General features: G+C 40.9%; 1 protein-coding gene across 7 annotated transcripts in view; it reads right to left on the bottom strand.

Annotated features, from left to right (window-relative positions):
• Positions 1 to 20,465, bottom strand: part of PARD3B (par-3 family cell polarity regulator beta) — a 2,197,040-nt gene that overhangs the window by 2,025,563 nt on the left and 151,012 nt on the right. For all 7 annotated transcript variants that reach the window (XM_069733662.1, XM_069733664.1, XM_069733663.1 and 4 more), the window contains exon 2: positions 19,101 to 19,202. In XM_069733662.1, coding sequence (XP_069589763.1) covers positions 19,101 to 19,202 — 102 coding nt within the window. The remainder of the gene's footprint in view (positions 1 to 19,100; positions 19,203 to 20,465) is intronic.

Genomic DNA, 20,465 nt, shown 5'->3' with positions numbered 1-20,465 from the left:
TAGATGAACACTGGTGTCATTGTTGCCTATGTAATTCTCCCCATGCAGTAATGGAGCGCTCTCTGCTCTCTTGAACCCAGACCCTGTCTATATTCAGAAGCCAGCACACAGGGAGGATTTCTTATCACAACTTTAATGCTGCAGTTTGTGTCATTTGTTGGTATATCATGTTTTTAACAAAGCTGCTTGGTTTTGTTTTTTTATACTTCCTGGCATTTGTTTCCACAGTGGAAATGCATCAAAACGCATGTGCTTTTTTTCTGCGGATTTTCCGCATCTAGTGCAAGTCTATGGATAAAATCTGCACATAGAACTAAGCATACCAGCAAGAGATATTGACTAGTTGGGGATATGAAACACACACCGCAGGTCAGTTTTCACGGAGTAAAAAAAAAAGCACATTTGGCATGAGATTTCTATAAATCCCATCCACTTTGATGGAACTGTAAGACACTGCGTTTTTGCAAAAATATGCAGCGTCCAAAAAAAAAAAAACTCACTCAAAACTCATTGTGGGCACCCAGCTTAAAACATGGAAAAAAGCTTCTTGCTTAGATATAAAAGTTATAAATACCACCATCTATATCCCAAAGAACATAAACGTGGTTTCACCGTTGAACAAGGACTTGACATTTCATTTTGCTCTCACAGATTAATGGTCTGTTGAACAGACCGTACGATGCCATCACAGCTCTCCACACAGTATGACAACACCGCCCCCATGATCACTATATGATAGACTTTACTGTTCCCCCACACAGTATGATGCTCCCACAATTTCGCTCAACCAATGACAAAACCACAAAAATAGAATTACTCCCCTAACGGCAGTGCACTGATCCAGCACTCCAGTCTGAGCACATACAGCAGGTGCAATCTAGTAAAGTCATCGCACCTGCTGCGCGGAGTCAAACGCACATCTGAATAGTGTAAGATAATGTGCACACATGCAGTATTTAGTGAGTTTTTTACCTCATTATTTATAAGACAAAATCAGGAGTGGAACAATCAGATTAAAGGTATAATAGAAACATATGCACCACTTCCGTATTTATCACCCACTCCTGGTTTTGGCTTACAAATACTGAAGTAAAAAACTCAATAAATACTGAATGCACGTACGTGGTTTAAGAGGAAGCTGATTGCACAGAGACTGCAGGTACTGGGGAAATTGAGATGATGTGCAGGCCTTGGGAGCAGGAGTGTGGCTGGTGCAATACGCCATTGTATTCAGCCTTTTAGCTGCACTGGTACTGGGCCAGACAGGAACAGTCAGAGGGCTGCACTTTCCCCAGATTCTAAGGTATTTTTCTTGTAATTCTGATATTTGCATGCTTGAATTTTCTTTCTATTGTTTTTGTGTCTAAATTACTAAGAAGTCACTTGGGAGGAATAGCTGTCAGTCAGAAACAAGCATTCCGCAGACAGATGTAAGGTGTATGTCCAACTTAAAGGGGTTGTCCATGATTGTTAAATAATAGGCTGTAAGCTGAAAATGCACTAAAATAATAAAAACGCAAAACTTTATATAATACCCTGCAGGTCCAGCCCCTTCAGCTCCGATAGCCCCAACATAACATTCATCACAATCACTGGTGTAATATATTTTAACAATTTCCCTGCTCTCAGAAATATTTTTTTAAATCCACTTTCAGGACTGCATCTGGCTAAGTTTTATGCAGTTAATGGAGTTCCTTGTGACTGCATTTCTGAGATATCCTCCCTTGGTTGCAATGTCATCGAGTAGCAGGGGCGCAACGACCACGGTCGCAGAGGTCGCAACCACAAATGGGTCAATGCAGGAGACCCGCCGACGCCAGCACAGACTTCAACTGAATGCCAAAGTGAATTGCGGTGCATAGACAAGTCGGGTCTGTGTGCGGTTATACACACTTAAGGCCAATCAGAGGCCAGCAGCTGACATCTGCGTGCACATGACTGGGGGCACACGACAGTGATGTCATGTGTTCCCATCGATTGCAAGCTAAAGGTTTGGTGTATTATTCATATTCTCTGAAAAAAGGCCAAGAAAGCAACAATTCTGACGAGGTATGTAAACTTTTGAGCACAACTCTTTATACCTGGATGGGGATATACAGTAAAGGCCAAAAGTTTGGACACACCGTCTCATTTAAAGATTTTTCTGTATTTTCATGACTATGAAAATTGTAAATTCAAAGTGAAGGCATCAAAACTATGAATTAATACATGTGGAATTATATCCTTAACAAAAAAGTGTGAAACAACTGAAATTATGTCTTATATTCTAGGCTCTTCAAAGTAGCCACCTTTTGCTTTGATGACTGCTTTGCACACTCTTGGCATTCTCTTCATGAGCCTCAAGAGGTAGTCACTGGGAATGGTTTTCACTTCATGGGTGTGTCCTGTCAGGTTTAATAAGTGGAATTTCTCACCTTATAAATGGTGTAATGGTGTTGGGACCATCAGTTGTGTTGTGCAGAAATTTGGCGGATACACAGCTGATAATCCTACTGAATAGACTGTTAGCTGCTTTTTTCTTGCCATAATACAAATTCTAAGTAAAGAAAAATGAGTGGCCATCATTACTTTGAGAAATGAAGGTCAGTCAGTCCGAAAAATTGGGAAAACTTTGAAAGTGTCCTTAAGTGCAGTGACAAAAATCATCAAGCGCTACAAAGAAACTGGCACACATGAGGACCGCCCAAGGAAAGGAAGACCAAGAGTCACCTCTGCTTCTGAGGATAAGTTTATCCGAGTCACCAGCCTCAGAAATCGCAGGTTAACAGCAGCTCAGATTATAGACTAGGTCAATGCCACAAAGAGTTCTAGCAGCAGAGACATCTCTACCACAACTGTTAAGAGAAGACTTTGTGCAGCAGGCCTTCATGGTAAAATAGCTGCTAGGAATCCACTGCTAAGGACAGGTAACAAGCAGAAGAGACTTGTTTGGGCTAAAGAACACAAGGAATGGACATTAGACCAGTGAAATCTGTGCTTTGGTCTGATGAGTCCAAATTTGAGATCTTGGGTTCCAACCACCGTGTCTTTGTGCGACGCAGAAAAAGTGAACGGATGGACTTTACATGCCTGGTTCCCACCGTGAAGCATGGAGGAGGTGGTGTGATGGTGTCGGCGTGCTTTGCTGGTGACATTGTTGGGGATTTTTTCAAAATTGAAGGCATACTGAACCAGCATGGCTACCATCTGGATTGCGTTTAGTTGGACCATCAATTATTTTTCAACAGGACAATGACCCCAAACACACCTCCAGGCTGTGTAAGGGCTATTTGACCAAGAAGGAGAGTGATGGGGTGCTACGCCAGATGACTTCGCCTCCACAGTCACCAGACGTGAACCCAATTCAGATGGTTTGGGGTGAGCTGGACTGCAGAGTGAAGGCAAAAGGGCCAACAAGTGCTAAGCATCTCTGGGAACTCCTTCAAGATTGTTGGAAGACCATTCCCGGTGACTACCTCTTGAAGCTCATCAAGATAATGCCAAGAGTGTGCAAAGCAGTCATCAAAGCAAAAGGTGGCTACTTTGGAGAACCTAGAATATAAGACATTTTCAGTTGTTTCACACTTTTTGTGTTAAGTATATAATTACACATGTGTTAATTCATAGTTTTGATGCCTTCTGTGTGAATGTACAATTTTCATAGTCATGAAAATACAGAAAAATATTTAAATGAGAAGGTGCGTCCAAACTTTTGGTCTGTACTGTATATACCAGAATGAGGCCCATGCATAATAAGGGACATATATACAAGGATGAGGCCCAAGATAAGGGACATACATACCAGAATGGAGGATGGAGATATATATATATATATATATATATATATATATATATATATATATATATTTATATACACACACACACACTTGATGAGGGGCCTGGTTCAAATTTTTCACCAGGAAACATCGGACTCCAGCAGCAGGAGGCCAGATAAGGTTCGGGCTTGCCACCAGAAATGTGATTTAAAGCATAGTGCCATATTTTTCTTATCTTGGGGACTATACAGCTCACTTTGCACACTACCATGATCAGGGGAATAGCCCCATGCAAACTGCATCTATCTCCATGACTAAGGAATTATCAACAACATATTGAATAAGACCTGGGACAGGTCGAAACGTCACTCTAATATTGTCGCTTTAGAATTTTCCTGCGCTTTACCCATTTCAATTTTTTCTGTTCCCACGAACTGAAAATAAATATTATTGTTTCGCATCACCACAGAAATACATAGTGTGTGGTGAATTTTCATTGAATCAGACAGAAAGCTGCCGACGATGAAGATGCTGTCGGAATATGCTGCGGGGAATGTTCGGATAGGTGAGTGGTAATGTGCGTCTGTCTGCGTTCGTGTATATGTATGCAGTGTGGTGCAGTGCTGTGTGTGTGTGTGTGTGTGACAGAGTGGTGAGGTGCTGTGTGTAGTGCTGTGTGTATTGGAGATGTGTGTATTGAAGTTTGGCAGTGATGGGGGTGGTGGGGGAGAAGGCAATGTTGATGGTGGTGGAAAGGATGATAGGGATGGTGAGAAAAGGCAATGATAGAGGTGCTGAAATGGGCAATGATGGGGTGGTGGGGGAGAAAGCAATGATGGTTGTGGTGGAAAGGACAATGATGGGGTGGTGGGGGTAGGCAATGATGGAGGTGTTGAAATGGGAAATGATGGAGGTGGTGCAATGGGCAATGATGGGGTGGTGGGAGAAAAGGCAATGATGGTTGTGGTGGAAAGGACAATGATGGGGGTGGTGAGGAGGAGCTGCATTATACCCTATGAGGGTGTTACATTATATTCTATGGGAGGGGGCTGCATTATACCTTATGAGGGGTTGCATTATATTTTGTGGGGTGCTGCATTATACCCTATGAGGGGGGATGCATTATATTCTATGAGGGGGGCTGCATTATACTCTCAAGTGGGAGGCTACATTAAATTCTATGAAGGGGGCTACTGTATATTCTATGAGGGGGCTACCCCAACCCCTGCTACATAATTAAGACATGTACTACCTTATATTATACCCTGATATCAGCACGTTTTACGACACAATTGGTGGTCTTGTATTTATTTCTATGTAGCTACATAGTGGGCCCCAAGAATGATTTTCTATGGTGGGCACAAGGTGTTCCAGTCCGACGCTGTGCATGAACCCTTGGAACTCTATTGATGTACAGTACCATATTTAGATACATTTGTTTAAGAAAGTAGTGCAACTATAAGGTCTGATTATTCAAAGGTTAAGGGTTACAGATATAAATAAAATCATTCTATGCTTTTTATTTTCCTAGTAAATGTTTTTGAACACTGACAAAGATGAAACAAAATTGTAAACCGTATTATTCATCCGTTTACAGATTCTATATTTCCTATAATTCCCACCACTTTACAAATAAAGATTACGTCGCTCAGTCTTCATTAGCAATAAACTTGGCAGAGCTTTCTTTATGTGAAGAGAAATGCTGTTATGCAATAGATTTGGCAGTACAATAAAGACATCTTTCTTTATGTAATAGAACACCACATTTGGAACATTATAGTTATTTAGTTAAAATGTGTATAAAGAAGGGTTTGTATTTTTTAAAGAAATAAGATTGTAACGTTTGGTGCTTTATAGCAGGGATGCATTCATTGCAGTGTTCAGCTTTGATGAAATCATAAAGGGTGTGTAGGTATGAGTACATACAAACATTAAACAAAATGTATTAAATTAAAGAAAACCTATCAGCCAGATTTTGGAAAGTAAAGACATGCCTGTAATGGTGCTATAAAAACAAACTAAATCAATACCTTTGGTGAAGAAATCCGATTTGCGGTTTGTCTTTATCACCATTTGAAGTTTTTTGCTACTTAGATTTAGGTGTACAGGGGCCGGACTGTGCACTGGGTCTCCTCCTCCCTCTCTGTGATCCCCGGCCCCTCCGCCTTCCTCCTCTGTTTGAATACACAGGCAGACAGGGAGGAGAAGACCCGATGCACAGTCAGCCTCTGTGCACCAAAATGAAATTAGCAGAAAACATCAAATGCTGAATAAAGAAAAACAACAAAGCGGATTTCTTCACCAAAGGCATAATCATGAATTCAATCAGAATTACAGCACCATTACAGCCAAATCTTTACTTTCCATTACAAAATTGTGCCGATAAGTTCGCTGTAAAGGGAACTGGACAAGTGATTCATGCTGCTTGAACCACGGGCAAGATGCATCGATCATTGACTGTTATTGCAGCTGTGTATGTATTACTGTGAAATGCTGTGCCCTTCAGAGAAAACATACTTGTAAGGACTGACCGGGGACGAGGTACCCTAAATGCCTAGCATAATAGGCCACAACCCATCAGCTTTTCCCCACCCCACTTCAGAAAGATACAGGTCAGTCAAAAGGCGTGAGCGTGAGAGAAGTTTACTAGCTTTAAAAATTATGCTTGGTAACATTTCAGGGTAAAATATACCTTTCTGTCTGATTCATCATGCTACCCGTGGTTTGTGCAGGATGAATCAACTGTGAGGTTCCCTTTAAAGGGAACTAGTCATTAGATTCATGCTGCCCAAACTACAGGCAGCATGACATGGTTATGTTTTTATTCTGAAACGCTGCAGCTTTAGTTTTCTCTAGTTTTTAACCCCTTACTGAGATATGACATACTGGCACGTCATATACCTGCCCCTTGACTCTTTCCTAGCAGATGATGGCTAACAGAAGCGGGTGGAGAAGAGCTCAGCCAGTGGCGGTTAACCCGTCAGTTGCCGCTGTCAATCTCTGACAGCAGCATTTAGCGTGCACTTCCACATGCCCATTGTCATGATCATGGGATGGCAATGGGTTGCTCTGACAGCTGAGGTCTGCTGACAACCCCGTGCCTGTCATTATGATTTTCCTATGAAAGCTAGAATTTAGATGGCATTCATAGAAGATTGTAACTTTTACTATACATACAGTTAGGGCCAGAAATATTTGGACAGTGACACAATTTTCGCGAGTTGGGCTCTGCATGCCACCACATTGGATTTGAAATGAAACCTCTACAACAGAATTCAAGTGCAGATTGTAACGTTTAATTTGAAGGGTTGAACAAAAATATCTGATAGAAAATGTAGGAATTGTACACATTTCTTTACAAACTCTCCACATTTTAGGAGGTCAAACGTAATTGGACAAATAAACATAACCCAAACAAAATATTTTTATTTTCAATATTTTGTTGCAAATCCTTTGGAGGCAATCACTGCCTTAAGTCTGGAACCCATGGACATCACCAAACGCTGGGTTTCCTCCTTCTTAATGCTTTGCCAGGCCTTTACAGCCGCAGCCTTCAGGTCTTGCTTGTTTGTGGGTCTTTCCGTCTTAAGTCTGGATTTGAGCAAGTGAAATGCATGCTCAATTGGGTTTAGATCTGGAGATTGACTTGGCCATTGCAGAATGTTCCACTTTTTGGCACTCATGAACTCCTGGGTAGCTTTGGCTGTATGCTTAGGGTCATTGTCCATCTGTACTATGAAGCGCCGTCCAATCAACTTTGCAGCATTTGGCTGAATCTGGGCTGAAAGTATATCCCGGTACACTTCAGAATTCATCCGGCTACTCTTGTCTGCTCTTATGTCATCAATAAACACAAGTGACCCAGTGCCATTGAAAGCCATGCATGCCCATGCCATCACGTTGCCTCCACCATGTTTTACAGAGGATGTGGTGTGCCTTGGATCATGTGCCGTTCCCTTTCTTCTCCAAACTTTTTTCTTCCCATCATTCTGGTACAGGTTGATCTTTGTCTCATCTGTCCATAGAATACTTTTCCAGAACTGAGCTGGCTTCTTGAGGTGTTTTTCTGCAAATTTAACTCTGGCCTGTCTATTTTTGGTATTGATGAATGGTTTGCATCTAGATGTGAACCCTTTGTATTTACTGTCATGGAGTCTTCTCTTTACTGTTGACTTAGAGACAGATACACCTACTTCACTGAGAGTGTTCTGGACTTCAATTGATGTTGTGAACGGGTTCTTGTTCACCAAATTAAGTATGCGGCGATCATCCACCACTGTTGTCATCCGTGGACGCCCAGTCCTTTTTGAGTTCCCAAGCTCACCAGTCAATTCCTTTTTTCTCAGAATGTACCCAACTGTTGATTTTGCTACTCCAAGCATGTCTGCTATCTCTCTGATGGATTTTTTCTTTTTTTTCAGCCTCAGGATGTTCTGCTTCACCTCAATTGAGAGTTCCTTTGACCGCATGTTGTCTGCTCACAGCAACAGCTTCCAAATGCAAAACCACACACCTGGAATCCACCCCTGACCTTTTAACTACTTCATTGATTACAGGTTAACGAGGGAGACGCCTTCAGAGTTAATTGCAGCCCTTAGAGTCCATTGTCCAATTACTTTTGGTCCCTTGAAAAAGAGGACGCTATGCATTACAGAGCTATGATTCCTAAACCCTTTCTCCGATTTGGATGTGGAAACTATCATATTGCAGCTGGGAGTGTGCACTTTCAGCCCATATTATATATATAATTGTATTTCTGAACATGTTTTTGTAAACAGCTAAAATAACAAAACTTGTGTCACTGTCCAAATATTTCTGGCCCTAACTGTATAAGTGTTAAGTATAGCACAAGAAATCAGACAATCGCCGCTTTAAGCACCAAAAGGGACTATTAAATGCAGTAAAAAATAAAAAATGTTTTTAAAAATATGAAAAAAAAGTTCAAATCACTCTAACATTTGCCCTATTAAAAATAAAACAATGAAAAAAAATAAAAGATACACATATTTGGTACAGCTGCATTAAAGTCTAATCTATAAAAAAATAAAATAAATTAATCCGATCGGTAAACAGCATAACAAGAAAAAAATTGAAAAGGCAGAATTACGTTTTTTAGGCACGCACAACATTGCAATAAAATGCATTAAGAGGCAATCAAGACATTATATGTACCCCAAAATGGCAGTAAAAATGTCAGCTCAGGGTGAAAAACAAGCCCTTACACAGCTCTAGATCGGAATATGTTGATAAATGCAAATTATTTGTTTTCACAAATTTCCGTAGTTTTTTTTAAACACTTCCGTATAGTAAACATGGTAAATTAAAACAAAAAAAAAACAATTGTGAAATTGCCCTTTTATTGCAATTTCAAAGCACTTGGATTGTTTTCCCGCTTTTCAGTGCATTACTTGATAAAATGAATGATATCTTTCAAAACTGCAACTTAACCCACAAAAAATAGTAGTCAAACAGCTATAGGGACGGAAAAATAAAACAGTTATGGCTCTTGGAAGACAGGGGGAAAAAAAAAAACGAAAAAAGAAAATAGCCTCGTCAGGAATGGGTTAAAGTAAAAATCTATGAACAGATAACAGGAATAAAAAAAACACTGCAAATCAATGGCCGCCTGAAGGTCACTTACATTCTGGTAAAGCACACTATTGCAATGTAAGCATAAAGAAGCAGGAGACCAGTAGCACCAAGGGGCGAGTTATTTAAAAGCAGAGTATAAACTTTTTGTATCTCTTTTGAAACTGAAAACTAAAAATCAATGACCGTTAATTTTGCACATTTGGGGTGGGGAAAATAAATATGCTAAACTTGTGCATATACAATAATACCGGCAACAATGGCACTAAACACAACACTCTTCTTAGTTCAGAAGACAGGATAGTCAATTCACGAAATCCATTTTTCAATAATCCACTAGGTGGCAACAAATAGAGACAAGTGAAGATCATATCAGACCATGCAAACAGAAATATAACTAACAGAACAGGCATTTATGTGCTTTTCTTTAGAAATGCAAATGGTTAAACATAGATCTACAGTGCCTTGCAAAAGTATTTGGCTTCCTGGAACTTTCCCACCTTTTCCCACATATCATGCTTCAAACAAAGATACCAAATGTAAATTTTTGGTGAGGAATCAACAACAAGTGGAACACTATTGTTAACTTGAATGAACTGTATTGGTTATTTTACATTTTTGTTGAAATTCAAAAACTGAAAAGTGGGGCGTGCAATATTATTCAGCCCCTTTACGTTCAGTGCAGCAAACTCACTCCAGAAGTTCATTGTGGATCTCTGAATGATCCAATATTGCCCTAAATGTCTAATGATGATAAATATAATCCACCTGTGTGTAATCAAGTCTCCGTATAAATGCACCTGCTCTGTGATAGTCTCAGGGTTCTGTTTGAAGCACAGGGAGCATCATGAAGACCAAGGAACAGAACAGGCAGGTCCGTGATTCTGTTGTGGAGAAGTTTAAAGCCGGATTTTGATACATAATGATTTCTAAAACTTTAAACATCCCAAGGAGCACTGTGCAAGCGATCATATTGAAATGGAAGGTTTATCATACCACTGCAAATCTACCAAGACCCGGCCGTCCCTCTAAACTTTCATCTCAAACAAGGAGAAGACTGATCAGAGATGCAGCCAAGAGGCCCTTGATCACTCTGGATGAACTGCAGAGATCTACAGCTGAGGTGGGACAGTCTGTCCATAGGACAACAATCAGTCGTACACAGCACAAATCTGGCCTTTCTGGAAGAGTGGCAAGAAGAAAACCATTTCTCAAAGATATACATAAAAAGTGTTGTTTAAAGTTTGCAAGAAGCCACCTGGGAGACACACCAAACATGTGGAAGAAGGTGCTCTGGTCAGAAGAAACCGAAATGAAACTTTTTGGCAACAATGACAAACGATATGTTTGGCGTAAAGGCAACACAGCTCATCACCCTGAACACACCATCCCCACTGTCAAACATGGTGGTGGCAGCATCATGGTTGGGGCCTGCTTTTCTTTGGCAGGGACAGGGAAGATAGTTCAAATTGATGGGAAGATGGATGCAGCCAAATACAGGACCATTCTTGAAGAAAACCTGTTGAAGTCTGCAAAAGACCTGAGACTGGGATGGAGATTTGTCTTCCAATAAGACAATGATCCCAAACATAAAGCAAAATCTACAATGGAATGGTTCACAAATAAATGTATCCAGGTGTTAGAATGGCCAAGTCAGAGTCCAGACCTCAATCCAATCGAGAATCTGTGGAAAGAGCTGAAAACTGCTGTTCACAAATGATCTCCATCAAACCTCACTGAGCTCGAGCTGTTTGCCAAAGAAGAATAGACAAGAATTTCAGTCTCTCGATGTACAAAACTGATAGAGACATACCCCAATCGTCTTGCATCTGTAATCACAGCAAAAGGTGGCACAACAAAGTATTAAGTTAAAGGGGCCGAATAATATTGCACACCCACTTTCAGTTTTTGAATTTCCACAAAAATTTAAAATAACCAATAAATTTTGTTCAACTTCACAATTGTGTTCCACTTGTTGTTAATTCTTCAATAAAAATGTATATTTGGTATCTTTATGTTTGAAACATGATATGTGGGAAAAGGTTGAAAAGTTCCAGGGAGCCGAATACTTTCGCAAGGCACTGTATGCCTTGCTACATGATTAACGTGTTTACAGGCGGGACTATGTACAACCAGTACATAAGAAGCAGCTCCAACTCTTAACACAGTCATCTGCTTTTCTCACAGCAAATGGCATTGTGGGTTATTAATAATCTAGCGATAGAGAATGAATAACTGGTGGAGACAGGCTGAACTTGATCGACTGGAGTTTTTTTCCAATCTGCATTAATAGAAACCTAAGCAGTCTCCTCTGAGGAAGAAAACCGTGTATATAGTATATAGTAGCAGATTAGGTCCACACTTTCTTATGAGTTTCGGAAAGCACAGTTTCCTTTGTCAGAGGAGATTGTTTTGTTTTCTAGAAGTTTACGGTATGTATTTTGTATGATTTCTACTCTTTTTGAGCAGCAGCATTTCATGCGCTTCACAACTTAAATTTTTTTACTTGGAAGCTGCCCACATGTGTATACTATGCTCAATCAGTTCTTCCCTAGCGCATATGTGTACTATTCAGGTTATCCAAGTTAAAAATTAGATATCATCTTTATTATGGACATTAGGCAGGAGTCACACTAGCGAGGAATACGGACGATTGCTATGTGAGAAAACATCACATAGCACTCGGACCAGTATTAATCTATGGCGCAGTTCACATCACCCAATGCAAGTCAATGGGTGCAAGGAAAAAAAAAAAAAATCACACAGCATTTGCACCATGTGAGTGCTATCCGATTTTTACATTTTTACACACCGGTGTGCTTTGAAAAGCTGACAATTCATATGCGGCTACTGTAAAAAATCACAGAAATGTTAAAATAGAATACATTTATACACATAGAATGTGTGTGTGTGTGTGTGTGTGTGTGTGTGTGTGTGTGTATATATATATATACACATACACACACATACATATACATACACATATATACACACACATACATACACTAGATGGTGGCCCGATTCTAACGCATTGGGTATTCTAGAATATGTATAGTGGTATATAGCACAGCCCGCGCAGTATATAGCCCAGCCCACGTAGTATATAACACAGCCCACGTAGTATATAGCCCAGCCACGTAGTATATAACACAGCCCACGTAGTATATTGCCCAGCCACGTAGTATATTGCACAGCCACGTAGTATATAGCACAGCCCACGTAGTATATAGCACAGAGACGTAGTATATAACACAGGCAACGCAGTATATAACACAGCCCATGCAGTATATAACACAGCCCACGTAGTATCTAACACAGCCCATGTAGTATATAGCAATGTGGACACCATATCCCTATTAAAAAAAGAATTAAAATAAAAAATAGTTATATACTCACCTTCCGGCGGCCCCCGGATCCAGCCCAGGCGTTTAAGCGATGCTCCACGTGACGCTCTGGTCCCAAGAATGCATTGCGGCAATAACACGTGACGATGTAGCGATCTCGTGAGACCGCTACGAGACCGCTACGTCATCATCTTGCGAGACCGCAACGTTATCTCCGGTCATTGCCGCAATGCATTCTTGGGACTGGAGCGTCGCGAGGAGCGGGAAAGGCGCTGGAAGGTGAGAATATAATGATTTTTTATTTTTTTTTAATTATTTTTAACATTATATCTTTTTACTATTGATGCTGCATAGGCAGCATCAATAGTAAAAAGTTGGTCACAAGGGTTAATAGCAGCGTTAATGGACTGCGTTACACCGCATTATGCCGTGGTGTAGCGCAGTCCGTTTAACGGACTGCTAAACCGCAATGGGGGCACTGACTGGAGGGGAGTAGGGGGCGAGCACTGACTGGAGGGGAGTAGGAAAGGGCGAATTCGTGGCCGGACTGTGCGAATATAAAAAAGGTAGAGTAGGACTGCCCCATAATGAGAATGTCTTGGCATGGCTCACAGAATCGATCAATTGTTTGCTAAATGTCTAATTTTAAAATACAGTTAGAAATCAATATGTGCATGTGCACTTTATGTATTGCGTTCTGACCATAAGCAGTGCTGGCTTCTCCCCATTTTTTATAACTATAGGATTAGTAATGGATAGGTGTCTTATTGACATCTCCCCATTACTAAGCTGGCTTGATGTCATCTTACAATACAAAGGTGACATCAACCCCACAACTATTAGCCCACTTGCCACCGCTACAGGACAAGTGGGAAAAGAGAGGCTAAGTGCTGGAATTGGCGCATTTTAGAGATGCGCCATTTCTTGGGTGGCTGAGAGCTGGTGTTTGTAGCCGAGGGTGGGGCAATATCCATGGCCTCTTCCTAGGCTATAAATGTCAGCCCGCAGCTGTCTGCATAGCCTTTTCTGCTTATTAATTATGGGGGGACCCCACCCCATGTCATGTTTGGGGGGGCCAGCCTATTTTAATAGCCAGTAAACGCTAAATATACAGCTGTTAATAGCCTGGGAAGCTCCATGGGTATTATCCCCTTCCCAGGCTATAAATATTTGCCCCCAGTCGCTGGCTTTCCTTCTCTGGTTTGGAAAATTGCGCTGGAGCCCACGCCATATTTTCCCAAAAAATGTTTTAATTAATTCAATACATTTACAGTAAGCTGCACACAATATAATAATTGTATTTGTCACACACATCTATATATCTACCTATTCTGTATGCATGTACTGTATGTAATACGTCTATTCTATCCTTTTCTTCTATCTAATATTTATATACATATACTGTATATGTTTTGAAGAATATTTGGTTTTAGAACGATGCGTATTACAATGTGATTTTAACATGAGCTTTTACATACAGAACTGCTGTATGTTAAAGCTCATGTTAAAATCGCATTACATACGGATGTCATACGGATACTAGATGTGAGGAAATCGCATCATCACATTGCATACGGATTACACATGGATCACCATACGGAGAACACTAGTGCGATTCTCGGCCGTCAAAATTGGACCGATTTTTTTATACGTTGAGTGTGACTCCGGCCTTACATTGACAACAGGACCCTGAGTTCAGCTTAAGATGCAAAAATTCTAATTTCAAGTTCCTTCATGGCAGTATCTACTTATATATTTAAATAGAAAAAAAATTGTTCAACAATAACAAACAGAAATGAAGTTAGAAAACTACCAGGAGACATTTACCTTTCCAAACTTAATTAAATAGATTTGCACCATCTGACCTTGTGATAGTCAAGAACGGTATGCATCTTATTCTATATATAATTGATTGATGCAGAAACCTAAGAAAAAGGATCTTGTTTCCTGCAAACTCACTGATACATCTGGGCTACAAAATGCCTATGGTGTACACTGTGTGCAGAATTATTAGGCAAGTTGTATTTTGATTGCATGATACTTTTTATACATGTTGTCTTACTCCAAGCTGTTCAGGCTTGAGAGCCAACTACCAGTTAAGTAAATCAGGTGATGTGCATCTCTGTAATGAGGGGGGGTGTTGTCTAGTGACATCAAAACCCTATATAGGGTGTGCTTAATTATTAGACAACTTCCTTTTCTGTGGCAAAATGGGTCACAAGAGAGATTTGAGTGCTCTGAAAAGTCCAAAATTGCGAGATGTCTTGCAGAGGGATGCAGCAGTCTTGAAATTGCCAAACTTTTCAAGCGTGATCACCGAACAATCAAGCGTTTCACGGCAAATAGCCAACAGTGTTGCAAGAAGCGTGTTGGGCAAAAAAGGCGCAAAATAACTGCCCATGAATTGAGGAAAATCAAGCGTGAAGCTGCCGAGATGCCATTTGCCACCAGTTTTGCCATATTTCAGAGCTGCAAAATTACTGGAGTGACAAAAAGCACAAGATACTCAGGGACATGGCCAAGGTAAGGAGGGCTGAAAAGCGACCACCTTTGAACAAGAAACATAAGATAAAATGTCAAGACAGGGCCAAGAAATATCTAAAGACTGACTTTTCAAAGGTTTTATGGACTGATGAAATGAGAGTGACTCTTGATGGGCCAGAGGCTGGATCAGCAAAGGGCAGAGAGCTCTACTCCGACTCAGATGCCAGCAAGGTGGAGGTGGGGTACTGGTATGGGCTGGTATCATCAAAGATGAACTTGTGGGACCTTTTCAGGTTGAGGATGGAGTGAAGCTCAACTCCCAGATCTACTGCCAGTTTCTGGAAGACAACTTCTTCAAGCAGTGGAACAGGAAGAAGTCGGTATCGTTCAAGAAAAACATGATTTTCATGCAGGACAATGCTCCATCACATGCCTCCAACTACTCCACAGCGTGGCTGGCCAGTAAAGGTCTCAAAGAAGAAAAAAATAATGACTTGGCCCCTTGTTCACCTGATGTGAACCCCATACAGAACCTGTGGTCCCTCATAAAATGTGAGATCTACAGGGAGGGAAAACAGTACACCTATCGGAGCAGTGTCTGGGAGGCTATGGTGGCTGCTGCACGCAATGTTGATCGTAAACAGATCAAGCAACTGACAGAATCTATGGATGGAAGGCTGTTGAGTGTCATCATAAAGAAAGGTGGCTATATTGTCACTAATTTTGGGGGGTTTGTTTTTGCATGTCAGAAATGTTTATTTCTACATTTTGTGCAGTTATATTGGTTTACCTGGTGAAAATAAACAAGTGAGATGGGAATATATTTGATTTTTATTAAGTTGCCTAATAATTCTGCACAGTAATAGTTACCTGCACAAACAGATATCCTCCTAAGGTAGCCAAATCTAAAAAAAAAAAAACACTCCAACTTCCAAAAATATTAAGCTTTGATATTTATGAGTCTTTTGGGTTGATTGAGAACATAGTTGTTGATTAATAATAAAAATAATCCTCTAAAATAAAATTTGCCTAATAATTCTGCACACAGTGTATTGTTTGTTAGGAGAAAATGGTAGAATGTATTTGATGCAGAAACAGGCAGTACCCAATATACAACCAGATTCTTGGAGAAGCCTCTAATATAACAGTGAAAGAAGCAGCTTTGACTCTAGGTGACATGGGACTGCAAATTGCCTAACTGCAGTCATAAGATGAGCGCTGAAGTTTCTAACGGAGTCAAATCTTAACGGTGTATAAATTACATACTACTAAGATTCGGCAAGCTGCAGGGCTTGCCAAAAGTTTTCTCAGGGGTGGACAACCCCCTTTGATACCACAAATAAGAACAATACGCCTTATTTTATTAATGGGCTGCAAAGAAGTTACCAAAAGGATTCCCACTTCTCTGTTTCTCGAGTGGCATCATTTGTTGGCGCTTCACCTTCCAGACTTCCTGCATGCGCGCTACTGTATACATAATAGCGGTGATATTGTGAGCTACAATTCACATGCCCCAAACAGAGAATTGACAGGGATAGGAACACTACAGGTCACAGTAAGCAATAATACTTTTAGTATTATTAATATTTCCTCCTAGTGTAAAGTGAGTCTCGGAGACTCGCACTTGTGAGACCAGAGTAAAAGATTTCATAGCCCCGGTATTTAAATTGACCTGACGATTTGCTTTAAAGGGAACCTGTCACCCCGTTTTTTAAAGATTAGATAAAAATAGTGTGAAATAGGGGCAGAGCTGGGCTTTACATTAGTGCCTTTTTGGTGCCTTTATTCCCCCGTTAGGCTGCCGAAATACCTTTGTGAACTGACCGTTTTGTCCTGTCACTCAAGTTGGTCAGGTCGGATGGGCGTGGTCAAATAGCGGTTCCTCCCCCCTGCTTCTCGGCGTGTCTGTCGTAAACGCGATCTGTGAATCGCACAGATTGCGCTCTTTCTTAGCAGTTGCGCAGTGAATTCGCCTCTGGCGCCTGCGCATTATGCTTTGCCTAACTGTGAGCATAGCATAATTTACATCACTGCGCATGCGCGGGTCGTAACTTTAGCCTGGGTGCCCCGGAAGTGATCATATGGGCATAGTGTTTATCTGGATGCCGGTAAAATCTTCTCAGCCCAAACTGCGAGCGCAAGTTTGGTGCCAAAATTACGCTCGCAGTTCGGGTTGAGAAAATTTTACCAGCATCCAGATAAACACTATGCCCATATGATCACTTCCGGGGCACCCAGTCCATATTAATGTGTAAAATAAAGAATTAAAATAAAAAATATTCATATACTTACCTCTCCGGAGGCCCCTGGACATCACCGCTGGTAACCGGCAGCCTTCTTTGCTTAAAATGAGCGCGTTTAGGGCCTTCCATGACGTCACGGCTTCTGATTGGTCGCGTGCCGCTCATGTGACCGCCACGCGACCAATCACAAGCCATGACGTCATTCTCAGGTCCTAAATTCCTAGAATGAGGAGTTTAGGACCTGAGAATGACGTCGCGGCTTGTGATTGGTCGCGTGGCGGTCACATGAGCGGCACGCGACCAATCAGAAGCCGTGACGTCATGGAAGGCTCTAAACACGCTCATTTTAAGCAAAGAAGGCTGCCGGTTACCAGCGGTGATGTCCAGGGGCCTCCGGAGAGGTGAGCATATCAATATTTTTTATTTTAATTCTTTATTTTACACATTAATATGGATCCGATACCGATTCCCGACACCACAAAAGTATCGGAACTCGGTATCGGAATTCCGATACCGCAAGTATCGGCCGATACCCGATACTTGCGGTATCGGAATGCTCAACACTAGTTACGACCCGCGCATGCGCAGTGATGTAAATTATGCTATGCCCACAGTTGGGCAAAGCATAATATGCAGGTGCCAAATTAGACGTTACTGCGCAGGCGCTAAACACAACGCCAACGGCGGGACTAAATTGTGCAGGGAAACGCAAGAGGTGGGGGAGGAACCGCTATTTGACCACGCCCATCCGACCAGACCAACTTGAGTGACAGGACAAAACGGCCAGTTCACAAAGGTATTTCGGCAGCCTAACGGGGGAATAAAGGCACCAAAAAGGCACTAATGTAAAGCCCAGCTCTGCCCCTATTTCACACTATTTTTATCTAATCTTTAAAAAACGGGGTGACAGGTTCCCTTTAACAAGGCACCTTTATCAAGTCCAATGTACTGCTAAGATTTTAAACCTGAACTTTGCTGTATTCTCCAAGATTGAACTTAAAGTGCGGTCTCATAAAAATTATTATTCAAAAGCCAATGGAGAGTAAGAAAAGTATATTTTCAATTTACATAAATTAAAAATAGTGTATGGTTTGTATATACGTTAGTTACATTTTCATCTGTCAGTGCCGCATGCAGTTTCTGGACACAAATGAGCGTAGCTTACCTGCCCTGTTCTTGCTTATGCTGCAGTGACCTGACAGTGAAGAGGCCAATACTACTTGATAAGGAAAGGAGAAAAGCAGCAAGTGCATTAGATGCAATACGCAGGAAAGAGAAGTATATAGATGTCGATAAGATGGAGCACTTTAGCCATTTATTGCTGGGTTTTCTGTAAGGAGTCGGCAGTAGCGGACTGCAATGCACTCCGGGGACATTCTGTCGCTTCCTGCTCACATGTGACATGCTCTATCTGCCTACAGGAACAGAAGAGTCCAAAATTGCAGAGGAAAGTAAAGAAGCTTAAAAGGATAAAGATTAGGGTGCCATTTTTTACTTGATATGGTTAAAGTAACAACCTATATTCCTGAAGAAATATTTTTTTAATTTGTTGAAAAGAGCTTTTAACTACTATGGAGTACAATGCACCAAAAACGTATCACGTATCAATTTATTAACATTTTGAACTACTGAAACATCACAATTGCTCTGACACAACAATCTTTGCTTTTTCAATTTTTGCTTACTTTGTCTTTGTCTTCAACAACATCTGATACCACATCATCAGGGTCTAATATCCCTCCGTCTTTGTATTCTAAGTGATGAATCTTCACCCAATATCCTGGTTCCTGAACAAAGAAAAAGGGAAATAGATTAGTTCTAAAAGTTGCAATAAAGATAAAATGTTATTTTCTATCAAAAACGTTCTGATTGCTGGGGGTCTGATTTTCAAGAAAAACACAAACGATGTACTTGATTATCTCAGGCAGTCTTATAGAAAATGAAAGGAGCGGAGGCTTGATCGCCATTCCATTCTGAGGGGGCTCGGAATGGAGCCCGAATTTCAGGATCATTGGGGGTTTGACCACTGAGACCCAAAAGCGAACAGTTATCACCTATCCCATAGATAGGCGGAAAGAATACTATCTTGTGAAAACCCTTTTCAGTTTTAAGATCAAATAAAAGACATAGAAAATGTACTGTTCGTTACTAATTTGGATAAATGTAAAAATGCTAATGGTCGTACAAACACTTAGCCAGTTTAAATATTTCTTATCTAAATATATCATTTTCTCAGTGTTTCTTCTAAAAAATACATATTAAGGAATGTAAAGCAGCATTGTGACAAACTATGTAAAACATGTTTGTGCTTCACCAGTGAATAATCATGATTATCTGTCTACGTTATCAGTTTTATATCCACGTGCTGTACGTTTCTCAAGGACTAATTGACTTTGTATCTGGGAGACTTGTCTGAGAATAGGAGTAAAGTAGTGCATGCAGCAATCTTCTCTGCTCTAACTGACCCTACTTGTGTATCAACTTTAATAGAACAGTGTCCAGTCTGAGTAATGACTGATCTACACATGTACAAGCAATCAGACAAATCATAGTAATGTAGAAACAACCAACAGGTAACTTTTAATAAAAAATATTTATGATGTAATAACGATTAAAAAGTCCCCAATATACAGACCAGGATATAAATACTGCTCTCAGAATAGGACAGATTGTTGTAATGCAGGGCCGGACTGGCCATCGGGCATTTCTAGGAAACGCCAGAAGGGCCCGTGACCGTCGTGGGCTGCTCGCCAGCGCTGACTTCCCCCCCCCCCGCCGCCACATTCAACTATACCGGCGTCTTTATTTTGCTTTAATTATTGTATTGTTAACGTTGTTACTGTTTGTGTTTGAAACTGTTAAACTGTAAAGTGCTGCGGAATATGTTGGCACTATATAAATAAAGATTATTATTATTATTATTATTGAATGCAATGATGGAGGAGAGAGCGTTTGCTGTCGCTCCCTCTCCCATCATGCCCCGCTCTGCCTCTGACACTGCGGGTGCGCGATGGGGTCATATCATCGCGCACCTGCTGTGTGTCGGGTAG

Source organism: Ranitomeya imitator, chromosome 7 (genome assembly GCF_032444005.1).
Source record: "Ranitomeya imitator isolate aRanImi1 chromosome 7, aRanImi1.pri, whole genome shotgun sequence".
NCBI classification, from domain to species: domain Eukaryota; kingdom Metazoa; phylum Chordata; class Amphibia; order Anura; family Dendrobatidae; genus Ranitomeya; species Ranitomeya imitator.
The sequence above is the reverse complement of the archived record's forward strand: the minus strand, read 5'-3'. Positions and strand labels throughout refer to the sequence as shown.